General features: G+C 41.4%; 1 protein-coding gene across 3 annotated transcripts in view; it reads left to right on the forward strand.

Moving 5' to 3' along the window:
- cdh23 (cadherin-related 23) overlaps nucleotides 1–12,895 on the forward strand; it is a 727,851-nt gene that overhangs the window by 697,150 nt on the left and 17,806 nt on the right. For all 3 annotated transcript variants that reach the window (XM_060925294.1, XM_060925295.1, XM_060925296.1), the window contains 3 exons: nucleotides 11,161–11,427; nucleotides 11,557–11,718; nucleotides 11,971–12,227. In XM_060925294.1, coding sequence (XP_060781277.1) covers nucleotides 11,161–11,427; nucleotides 11,557–11,718; nucleotides 11,971–12,227 — 686 coding nt within the window. The remainder of the gene's footprint in view (nucleotides 1–11,160; nucleotides 11,428–11,556; nucleotides 11,719–11,970; nucleotides 12,228–12,895) is intronic.

The raw sequence follows: 12,895 nt of genomic DNA on the forward strand, positions 1-12,895 counted from the left end.
GCGCTTGACCACGCCCCCACTGCCACAGGCAAGCAGAAACTTGCACTTCTGGAGCAATGAGGAAACAGAGTTCATGCTCATTCAGCTTAAGGAGTTGAATATATTAAAATTCATGGACGGGAGAAAAACGCGCAATGGAGAACACGGAACTGATAACTTTGTTTACACTCTTGAATAGCTCTTCTTCATGACGACAACCGGAAGTGTACCAACACGATGGGGCGTGTAGCGCCACCTGTGGCTCGGGTGCACAATGCACCTCACACAATAGCCCGATTTCATTGTATGCATGTACGATTGGATTTCTCTGGCACCCTGCTGGGACCTTCAGCTCGATTACCGACAGCAGCTCGATTTGGATGTGCATGTAAACGTAGTCACTGAGATGAGATAATAATAGGGCAGCATGGTGGTGTAGTGGTTAGCACTGTTGCCTCACAGCAAGAATGTTCTGGGTTCGAGCCCAGTGGCTGACGAGGGCCTTTCTGTGTGGAGTTTGCATGTTCTCTGCATAGGTTTCTTCCGGGTGCTCTGGTTTCCCCCACAGTCCAAAGATATGCAGGTTAGGTTAATTGGTGGCTCTAAATTGACTGTAGGTGTGACTGTGAGTGTGAATGGTTTTGTCTATGTGTCAGCCCTGCGACAACCTGGCAACTTGTCCAGGGTGTACCCCCCCTCTCACCCATTGTCAGCTGGGATACGCTCCAGCTTGTCTGCAACCCTGTAGAACAGGATAAGCGGCTACGAATAATGGATGGATACTAATTATGCACATAGTTTATATCGGTGAAAATAGGTTAGCCATCCTCTCTTGAAAACATATCACAAATATTGGATTTTAAAAAGTTTAATACAAATTTAAACTTTGATTTTATGTAAATTTTCAAATTAAGGGTAAAATTACAAGTTAATATCATTATGAATGTTTATGAAATCACACAAGTGAGGGTTACTTGCTCAATTTCATAGAAATGAAGTCCTGAAAAAAGTTTTTTTTCCTCTCTCTTGAAATTTACACTCACTGGCTACTTTAATAGAAACTTCTTGATTCTAAGATTCCTGTTCTGCAGGAGTGGAACCCAATGTTAGAGCCCTGCACTCCCGCGGGAGTCCCGCGGGAGTCCCGCGGGACCCGACGCAAAGCAGTGCGGCGCGGGACAAATTTTGAAAGCTCATTGCGGGCGGGAGGGGGAGTGCACAATGCGGGAGCGGGCGCGAGAGGTGATAAGCTGCAGTCCCGCTAACTAAAAACGTGTTTAAAATAAAATTTATAAATTATTAATTTATGTCTATCATATATAATTTGTGCTGGATATTTTATTTGGCATTAATAAAAACATTTTAAGATGCCTAAATTTGCAGATGTCGTCTAATCTCGCGTACGTTTCCGATTCCTTTCCGCTCTTCCGTGTTTGAGATCTCCGATCATGGCAGAAGAGCAGAGCTCCTCTAGTGAAGCTCACAGTGCTTCAGAAGTAAGTGCTGCTTTAAAAAGAGGTACATTTACCGTTAAAAAGTCAAGAGTCCTGAAATCAGACATTTGGAAGTCGTTCTCACTCGTGGTTGGTTGTTTGGGAAACGCACCCCTGAATGTGAGCTGTAGATATTTATGCTCAAATCCACTCAAAGTAGGGGGAGGGGCACCATCACGCTGTGTCTTTAAATTATATTAATTTCTTATAGGCCTACTTGTATTTCCTAGAATGTAAATGCGAGGAGTGACATATAAGCTATGTGCAATGTACAATATTCTTAATATCCACTGTAGATTTTGGTAGGTGTGTTGGGTATCTCTGTAAAGCCTCAGCTGCGCATGCCGCCTGGCAACGCGCACCCTCGCTACGTGCGCTAGGTGAAGGATCGGTCAGTGGAGAGCTCAGCTAAGCTCAGCATGTTTAATTCCCCAAGCCAATGACAAGAACTTTTGTGAGAAATAACGCGAACGTCTGCATCATGCGGGATTTGCGGGCGGGAGTGGGACAAAATATGGCAGGCACGGGCGGGAGCGGGACTGAAAATCATAATTCTTTGCGGGAGCGGGCAGGAGCAGGACTGCACAGTGCAGGAGCAGGCGGGAGCGGGACTGAAAATTCTGTCCCGCGCAGACCTCTACCCAATGTGTCTTCTGCTGTTGCATGCTGAGATGATTTTCTGCTCACCACAGTTGTAAAGAGTGATTATATGAGTTGCTATATCCTTTCTGGCAGTTTGAATTCAAGGGCGGAGCTAAGGGGTGGCCGGGGGGCGTGGCCACCCCAGGGCATGCCTTGGCCCCGCCCTGGCCACCCCAGGGCCGAACAATAAAATTTATAAAACTGATACGTCTCACAAAATGTTAGTTCCGCCCGCTGGATTTTTGTTCCGCCTATTTGGTTTCTGCAGGGATGCATATTACCATAGCACATAAACATTTTGCGCGTTCAAGCAGCAGGTGGTATCAGATAGTCATGCTCTGTCCAACAACACAACAACCTACGAGAATGTGCGATTAATTTGGGATGTCAGTTATTCATCTCTTATACTCTCTTCAAGTTTTCTCACTTTGTCAACATACAGTTACAATTCTGTCCTCAGACAATTCAGAGTTTCCAGAAATCTCCACTTTGCCCGGGGTTTTATCCGGCTACAGTGGGATTTGTGCAGTGCACACACATAGATAGATACTAGATAGATAGAAAGCAAAACGTCTGTGGTTTTCGATTGTACGACTCAAAAGAGAAAATTACGTCGGCAAGTCTGTGAATCACTTTGCTCACTCTAACCGCAGAATACAACTTTTAAAGTTAATGTTTGTCTGTTACATGAAAATATAGAGATGTTGTGTGTTACTGGTGGGAGTACACATTGATTAATAATTGTCACACTCATACATACACAACACTCATGCATTCTCTCAACACACACACTCTCCCCCTACCCCTCTCATGCACCACATTTCTATATTTACATGTAACACACTCACTCATACACAACACTTATGCACTGTCTTAACACACTGTCTATCTCACTCTCACACACACACACGCACACAATTTGTGCACTACATTTCTATATTTACATGTAACATTCATACACTCTCAACACAGACACCCAACTCATGCACTAAATTTTTATATTTAAATGTAACACTCATGCACTGTCTTAACACTCTTTCTCTCTCTCTCACTCATATATGAGCACATACTTCACTCTCTTAACACACACTATGTCTTTCTCTCACTCACTATAAGATACAACTCATGCACTCTCAACACACACCCTCTCTTACACACACCACTCATGCATGATGCACTACATTTCTATATTTACCTGTACATGTAACACACTCACTGGTACACAACACTTGTGCACACACTCACCCACACACCACCCATGCACTACATTTCTATATTCACATATAACACACACAACACTCATGCACTCTGAACATACACACAATTTATGCACTTCATTTTTGTATTTACATGTAACATATCCACACACACACACACACACACACACACACACACACACACACACACACAATTCATATACTACAGCTCATCTACGTATTTTCCGGACTATACGTCGCTCCGGAGTTCAAGTCGCATCAGCCAAAAAATGCATTATGAAGACGAAAAAAACATATATACGTCGCACCGGACTATAAGTCGCACTTTTTTGAAGGGTTATTCTATCCATAGAATCTGTGATTCTATCTGATAAGCGGCGCGTGGTTACTGCGTGACTGCATTGTTTGTTTATTTAGTAAACGAACAGCTGAGCAGTGATAACGCGCCCTTTGCCCTGTAAGTAGCCTAGTCTGATTATTTTAAATATCTACTACTATCTTTAATACTATCACTATCGTTATTACTAATAGCCTATATTATTATTATAACTAATATTAGTAGCCTATTACTGATGCATTAATCAGTTTGCTTTTAGAATATTTTTACCGGTAGGGCTTATTATTGCCCCATGGCTCTTTCATCTGTGTTATTAAAGCTGTAGTCATCATCGAGGAGTGTCATTCTTCATTTTTGTCGAATTTTATTTCATCAAATCAGAGGTCAAGTAGGCTATAGGTATATCATCTCCAAAGACAGGTACGGTAGTAAAAACAACCGTCTAGTGGAAAAAACAACAACAACAACCGCTTTTAAATCCCCTACTTAAATCCTTAAAATGAGTCATTTAACTCATGTCTTGTGTGATCTGATCTCCAATGGTGAAATAAACCGGTTGTGATGAGTACAGTCTGTTATTTTAGAAGATAAATGTAATATATAATTTAATATATAGACTAATAAAAATTAATATTTTATAATATAATATCACGACATATTACTGTCTGTAACTGTTTGTCACTAAAGCGTTTTCTAAGATCATAATGTCTGATATTATTATTATTATTATTATTATTATTATTATTTTACACACACAATAAGCGCATGTGCGTAAAGTTATAGTAAACCATCCCCCGCCTTTTTTTTTTGAGTCGCCGGACCCACCCACCTCCTGCGTTCTGGGACCTCCCACTTCACAAATTAAGCACTGCCTAAAATCACTACATAACTTATTTAAATAACTATAGGCCTATCATTAATAATAAAACACAGGTCAATCAAGTTTATCAAGCTGATGATTTCACTCTAAATCAGCAAATCCATTGAATTCCTCATCCTCGGTGTCGCTTCTGAACAACTCTGCCTCCAGCGGCAGATGAAGCGCCGTTTCCTCTTCTTCTGCGTGGCTGTCGTCAGACTCAGCATCAGCTCCAGTTATTCCGCGGTGAAAAAAAAAACATATATACGTCGCACCGGAGTATAAGTCGCATGGCCAGCCGAACCATGAAAAAAGGGCGACTTATAGTCCGAAAAATACGGTATATCTACATGCAGTGCACATACTTTCCCCCTCTCTCTTTCACACACACACACACACCACTCATGCACTACACCTCATCTACTGTGCATCTCAAAAAATTAGAATACCATGAAAAAGTTCATTTTTTTCATAATTTAATTCAAAAAGGTAAACTTTCATATATTCTATATTCATTACATGTAAAGTGAAATATTTAAAGCAGGGGTGTCAAACTCAATTGCACCAGGGGCCAAAATTCAAAGCACACTTTAGGTCGCGGGCCGAACAGGATAAACATTTATTGAACGCACTAAAAATAAGTATGTTCTGAGCAGACAGGAATATTATTTCACAATAAACTTAAACTTTATTCAACTTGAATACTTTGCTCTCGAAACATATCTCTTGTCAAAATTATAAAAGTTACAACTATGAAAATGCTGCAAAAACATGGAAAAATGAAATCAAAATCGTGCATTTCCACTATTAAAAAATTAAATCAGAATTTCCATTTCCCTCAAAATCACCATTTTAGAAAAATAAACTTCAAATATCTTTAAATATTTCTGCTGTCCATAAAAATGTTAAACAATACAAAATCAAAACATGAGCATGGTCCAAAAGCCCTGAAAAATAAATAAAATGTGTGCTTTACATTCACTTTTCAGTTTTAACATTCAGTTGTCAACATTCAGTTGTCTTTGCTCTTATGCTGTTTTGTTAGCTCCTCTACTTTCTGTAGCTTCTGGTCAGCATTTAGGTTTTTCAGCTTGTCCTGATGTCTCGTCTCGAAGTGCCTTCTTAGATTAAATTCCTTCAGTACAGCCACATTGGCTCCACAAATAAGACACACGGGTTTGCCAGCAATGTCAGTAAACATATACTCAGCCTCCCATCTGTTTTGAAAGGCTCTATTTTCTGAATCAACTTTTCTTTTCGCCATTGTCAAAGGCTAGCTTTACAGACAGTAACCATAGAGACAGTAACAGACGCTTGACTTGAGTAACGCGGGAATGTTGGTGCGCTGCATTATGGGACATGCAGTTTGTGTATTATCCAGTCCCGTCGCGAGATCTCAGTCTTAAGGGGGGCTTATGAAATCCACCAGGGGGGCACCACTATTATTAGCTTATTTTTGCACACTATTCGGGCAGCCCTAATCCCGCGCAGTAATCATCACATTAAACATAACCAACAGCAAACATGACCGGACCAGCAACAGCCTGCAACATCAGTCCCCTCTCTCTCTCACACACACACACACACACGCGCGCACACAACAAGTACACATAACATATTAGATGACAAGCAGCATCTCAAACTAAAAAAAAAAAAAACGCCACGGCGGGTGCATTTCAAAGCAACCAAGAGGGGTAGCTACCAATTGCCATTACACACACACAATTTGGACCTACTTTGAGTAGAGTGCCAGCGCTGTCCTCTCTTTCATCTTCTTTGCCAACGACATCATGTGTTGGTTTATCCGAAGTTGCCGGTGTTGGGGTTTTGAACCAATTATGTATATCCATATTTAAGAAAGCGCGGAAACTAGCTGCTGTCTGCTGGCATAAACTCGTGCTTCATTTTTCACCCAAAAATGCGGGTAACTGATTGTTGCTTGTCAACACTGACTGACGTAATTACGTAGCTAACTTTCCAACAAACTCACACGGTTTTAATATGTTTAATGTCTTAGTGATTATGCAACACTGGAAGTTTTAACCCAAAGCGAGTACAATAAAATGAAATTAGGATTTTATTTATCTATTTATTTATTTGAGATCTGTGATTGGTGGGCGGGCACTGCCCCCAATGGCCCGCCCACAGCGACGGCCTATCAGCGCATCATATCACCGGGCCATTAATACCGATAATGTAAAATGGTCTCGCGGGCCGGATATAATTGTTTGGCAGGCCTTAAATGGCCCGCGGGCCTTGAGTTTGACACATGTGATTTAAAGCCTTTTTTGTTTTAATTTAATGATTACGGCTTATAGCTCATGAAAATCAGAAATCCAGTATCTCAAATTATTAGAATATTCCCTAAGATCAATCAAAAAAAGGATTTACAATACAGAAATGTCCAACTTCTGAAAAGTATATTCATTTATACACTCAATACTTGGTTGGGGCTCCTTTACCATGAATTACTGTATCAATGTGGTGTGGCATGGAGGTGATGCTTTGATAGTGGCCTTCAGCGTATCTGTATTTTTGGTTCGGGTGTTTCTCATCTTCCTCTTGACAATACCCCACAGATTCTCTATGGGGTTCAGGTCAGGCAAGTTGGCCGGCCAATCAAACACAGTAATACATGGTCAGCAAACCATTTGGTAGTAGTTTTGGCACTGTGGGTAGGTGCTAAGTCCTGCTGGAAAAGGAAATCAGCATCTCCAAAAAGCTCGTCAGCAGATGGAAGCATGAAGTGCTCTAAAATCTCCTGGTAGATGCCTGTGTTGACTTTGGACTTGATAAAATACAGTGGACCAATACCAGCAGATGACATGGCACCCCAAATCATCACAGACTGTGGAAACTTCACACTGGGCTTCAAACACCTTGGATTCTGTGCCTCTCCACTCTTCCTCCAGACTCTAGAACCGTGATTTCCAAATTAAATGCAAAATTTACTTTCATCTGAAAAGAGGACTTTGGACCACTGAGCAACAGTCCATTTCTTTCTCTCCTTAGCCCAGATAAGACACTTCTGACATTGTCTCTGGCTCAGGAGTAGCTTGATATTAGGAATGCAAAAGTTGTATCCCCCTTCTTGAAGATGTCTGTTCGTGATGGGTCTTGGTACACTGACACCAGCCTCAGTCCACTCCTTGTGAAGCTCTCCCAAGTTCTTGAATCAACTTTTCTTGACAATCCTATCAAGATTGCGGCCATCCCTGTTGCTTGTGCACCTTTTCCAGCCACCCTTTTCAGCAATGACCTTTTGTGACTTACCCTCCTTGTGGAGGGCATCAGTGATCATCTTCTGGACAACAGTCAAGTCAGCAGTCTTCCCCATGATTGTGGTTGTGTGTACTGAACTAGACCGAGAGATACACTGTGTTCATACTGTTTTACTCAAACTCGAAATGAAATATTCTAATATTTTGAGATGGGTTTTTTTTATGTTTTTGTACTGTATGCCATACTGATTAAAATTAAAATAGAAAAATGCTTGAAACATTTTAGTTTATGTGTAATGAGTCTATAATATATAACATTTTCACTTTCTTAAATAACTGATGGAAAATATTGAACTTTTTCACAATATTCTAATTTTTTGAGATGCACTAGTATGTCATGTTACATCAGTGTAACACTTTCACTCACTCACGTGCGCGCACACACAAACACATTTTGTAACTCAACACATTTAGTTTGTACAGTACTTACAATGGACAATATCACATGTTGTAAGTGTTTACATATGTTGTATGTATGAGTTAAGTATACAAGTATTTTCCTTTTCTTGAGCAAAGCACTCTTTATTCAAGCCTGGTGCCTGGGACAGGTGATCTTTTAGTTTTTATTTTTGCATTTTAGTAGTGATCGTTAAAATCCTGATGCTTAACTAGAGTAAACAAGTTGGTTGGTTTCTTTGTTTTGCAGATGCTTTATGTTACATAAATAAATTAATGCATTAATTTCTGACCTCTTGGCTCACATGGGTTTTGTTCATGAGTTAGGCACCAAATATGCCACCAGATACATCAGAATACAAGAAATCAAATCTAGCTAATTCAAAATTTCCTGGGGGAGGACCCCCGGAACCCCCCCACCCCTTTATTTAGTCACAGCATGGCCACCCCTCGTATATCCTTGGCCCCCCTTTGGCCACCCCATGTGAAAAAAATCCTGGCTACGGCACTGCTCGAATTAATCTGTCCATTTTCTTCTTTCCTCTCTTATCAACAAGGCGCTTGTTTCCACCCACTCAGTGTTTTTTTTTTTTTTGCACCATTCTGTGTAAACTCTAGAGACTATTGCATGTGAAAACCCCAGAAGATCAGCAGTTTCTGAAATACTCAAACCAGTCCATCTGGCTAAAACCAACACCCATGCCACAGTGAGGCCAAGTTTACATTAGACCGTATCTGTCTCGTTTTCTTCGCGGATGCACTGTCCGTTTACATTAAACCGCCTGGAAACGCCGGGAAACGGGAATCTGCCAGGGTCCACGTATTCAATCCAGATCGTGTCAGCTCCGGTGCTGTGTAAACATTGAGAATACACGGATACGCTGTGCTGAGCTCTAGCTGGCATCGTCATTGGACGTCACTGTGACATCCACCTTCCTGATTCGCTGGCGTTGGTCATGTGACGTGACTGCTGAAAAACGGCGCGGACTTCCGCCTTGTATCACCTTTCATTAAAGAGTATAAAAGTATGAAAATACTGCAAATACTGATGCAAATACTGCCCATTGTGTAGTTATGATTGTCTTTAGGCTTGCCATCCTTCCACTTGCAAGTGGTAAGTGATATGCGCTGGGATCACACACACAGCGGCTCAGTCCCGAATCACTGCTTGTGCACTACACTCGCGCGCTCTGTGAGCTGTGCAGGGCCAGAGTGCGCACCCTCCAGAGGGCACTCGCTGTTCAGGGCGGAGTGATTTGGAGCGCAGGATGCCTGCGGAGCCGAGCGTATCCGTGTATTGGTGTTGCTGTGTGCACGCAAATCGTGTATTGGTGTTGCTGTGTGCACACTAATCGTTTTAAAAACGTTAATCTGATGATCCGCTGATACAGTCTAATGTAAACCCCACCTGAAAGTCACACTTTGAGATCACAATGTTTCTGATTCTTGTGCTTGAAATGAACATTACCCGAAGCTCTTGATTTGTATCTGCATGATTTTATGCATTGTGTGGCTGTCGAGGGATCGGTTGATTAGAGAACTGCATGGGCGGATGGGTGTTCCTAATAAAGTGGCCAGTGAGTGTATAAGACAAAAAGCACAAAGTCCTCTATTCTGAAGACTTTCCTCTGGTGGAAATTTCAAGTTACAGCTTTACCTTTATAAAGTTCTAACACTGGAGACTCCTTCCCAAAATATTAAACAGATTAGACTTGGACTAAGCCCCGCGATAACCTGGTGACTTGTCCAGGGTGTACCCCGCCTCTCGCCCATAGTCAACTGGGATAGGCTCCAGCTTGCCTGTGACCCTGTAGAACAGGATAAGTGGCTACAGATAATGGATGGATGGATGGATGGATGGATGGACTATGTGGAGCATCTGCTGTACAAGTCCCTGTGTAAGTTGTTACGCTAGAAACACTCAGGTTAGAAAAAGCATTTTGGATCGGGCTGCACTTCAGTTTAATTGAATTATTGGATTTTCAACAAATGACCAAAAATATAAGTTTGCACAATTATATATAGCTGTATATATCTAAGCTAGATTCTTATCTGATTCAGCTCTGCATCAAAGAACAGAAAAACATAAGCTTCTTGGCTACAAGGTAGAACTGAAATAATTGTTCTAAACATCAGTACTTGTTCTCAACACACACACACACACACACACACACAGATAAAAACACTTTACAGAACTGTGCACACACAATTTCCCAAACGCACGAGAGGGATATTTTATCACCAGTGTTGGGATGACTTGGCCAATAAATGATGCAGTTGTGATTGTGTCACTTCTGAAAACTGAAGCCTGTGAACACTTCTTCCTGAAAAGAAATTACTTAGTATAACAAAACAGTGCTTGTGGATCCTCCTGAGGGAAGGTGTGTGGACACAGGTGGGCGTGTAAGAAGCGATGGAGGTCATGTGACAGGGAAATTCCTTTTGCATGAGTTGAGCAAACAGGAGCTAACTTGTTTTGCAGATGTTCCATAACATTTAATGTAACTATATAAATGGATAAAAAGTATGATATGGTGTTCTTTAAGAAGTCTAAAAAATGTGATAGTTGAGAAATCGCTGTGGTATAAAAGGAATAAAACATTTCAGGATGTGCTGTGAGAGGAAAATATTGAACTTTGGAGTGATAACAGTAACCCCGCTTCATGGAAGACTGTATCACACTCAGCAAAACCTCAAACCTGACAAGGAACAACCCTCTAAGTGACTGTTGTGGGTGTTATCTCTTTAAAGTGCCCTAAATAGATACGATCGCTTCACAGAATGGCCCACACCAATATTTTCAGCAGAGAGGGTTGGGGTCAGGGGCAGCAGAAATTTACTTCCCAAGCAGCAGAGAGCTTTAAACTACAAATCTCCTTTAAAATGATTGTTCATGCCTGTTAGAGGAACCAAGCCAAGCAGCCTGCTGTAAGCTATAGTCCTTCTGCTGATCTAGGTGGAGACACTGAGGGGAACTTTGGCTTGAGTGTGGCTGGAGTTTTGCGAGTGAAAAAGGACCTGGACCGGGAGGAAATCCCAGTGTACTCCATCATCGTCAAAGCCTCCAGCAACAGGAACTGGATGCCACCAAGAGGTCAAAGGTCACAACGAAACCGCATGGTGCTCGACCCCAGCCGTGACCCAACCCTACAGGAAGTCAGGATCTACCTTGAAGACATCAACGATCAACCACCAAGGTTCACCAAACTGGAGTATACTGCAGGTACAGGAGTGCAGACGAGATTATGGCCAAGACTTATCGCTTGGCTCAGGTGTGGGATTGGTGCAGGTGCAGAATATGATCTTAATCAAAAATGAATCAGTAATGTTTTATCTGCTCTCTGTGTCTCAGGTGTAGCAGCAGATGCTAAAGTTGGTTCAGATCTGATTCGGGTTCAGGCCATCGATAACGACATTGGCAACAACAGCCTCATTCTTTATCACATTCTGTCCATCCGCTACATCAAACTGCAGTCAAACGAGTCAGAGGACATCGGCAATGTCTTCATCATCGGCATGTATCACTGTCTCATTGCAGTTTATGATTTTCAGCCCTTGTGTTTCATTCAGTATCTATAAATGGATAAAAAGTATGCTGTGGTGTTCTTTATTAATTCAGAAATTACAATTATGGGAAAACTGCTGATCCTGTTTTTAATTTCTTTCCTATAACAACACATTGTGTTTTATTCCTTACTTTATCATGTGATCAAGCCTATTCTGTTTTGTTCAATACTTATCTCTTTGCCTTGTGTCTGTGCTCCAGGCGAGACAGATGGTATAATCCGAACGTTCGACCTCTTCACTGCCTATGACCCGGGCTATTTTGTGGTGGAAGTGTTGGCACGTGACCTGGCAGGGCACAGTGACGTGGCACTAGTGGGCATCTACATCCTGAGAGATGATCAGAGAGTGAAGCTTATCATCAACGAGATCCCTGAACGTGTCTGGCTCTTCCAGGAGGAGTTTATTAACCTGCTGTCAAACATCACAGGAGCCATAGTCAACATGGATGATGTACAGGTGTGTGTGTATGTGTATACATTCATGTTTATATAGGGGAATTCATTTGTTTAAAAAAAAAAACCCTCTGTAATTTAGATTCCTGTTACACAGCAGGGTTTGTAAAGGCTTTTGTGTGTTGAAACATTGCTTATCTTGCTACTGTACCACTGCACAGCTGAATTCTTGATTCTGATTCATCAAAAAGGTGTGGATTCATTTCAGTGAAAGTAGTGCTGGCTGCAGGAGGATTCACACGTTGATATCAATGCTCTCGTTCTTCATTATCGTTTCCATAGTAACAACTTACACGATGACTTACGGTGGAAAAAAAAGTAATTGTAGAAAACATGATTGTTAATCTTGTGAAGTTTTCTTTGAGGAGTTTAAGCTTGTTTTCAGAAGGAGTCTCCAGTTTCAGTGTTTTGTAACAGCCAGAGGTAAAGCTTTAACGTTTACGTTTTCCAGCAGGATGCAGGGAGTTCCTTAGTAACTTGACAAACTGCATTTTTTGTCATTAAAAGAGAGTAAAAACATATGGAATAGCTGTTTACAGCTGCTATCACATAAGTGATTGCAGGAATTAACATGTTTCACTGACAACACGAAATGTAACTATAAACTGATAAACATATGATGTCCTTTAATTAATAACAAAATATCATTGTTGGCAAGTTGCTGAGGTGTAA

Source organism: Neoarius graeffei, chromosome 7, assembly GCF_027579695.1.
Source record: "Neoarius graeffei isolate fNeoGra1 chromosome 7, fNeoGra1.pri, whole genome shotgun sequence".
Taxonomy (NCBI): Eukaryota; Metazoa; Chordata; class Actinopteri; order Siluriformes; family Ariidae; genus Neoarius; species Neoarius graeffei.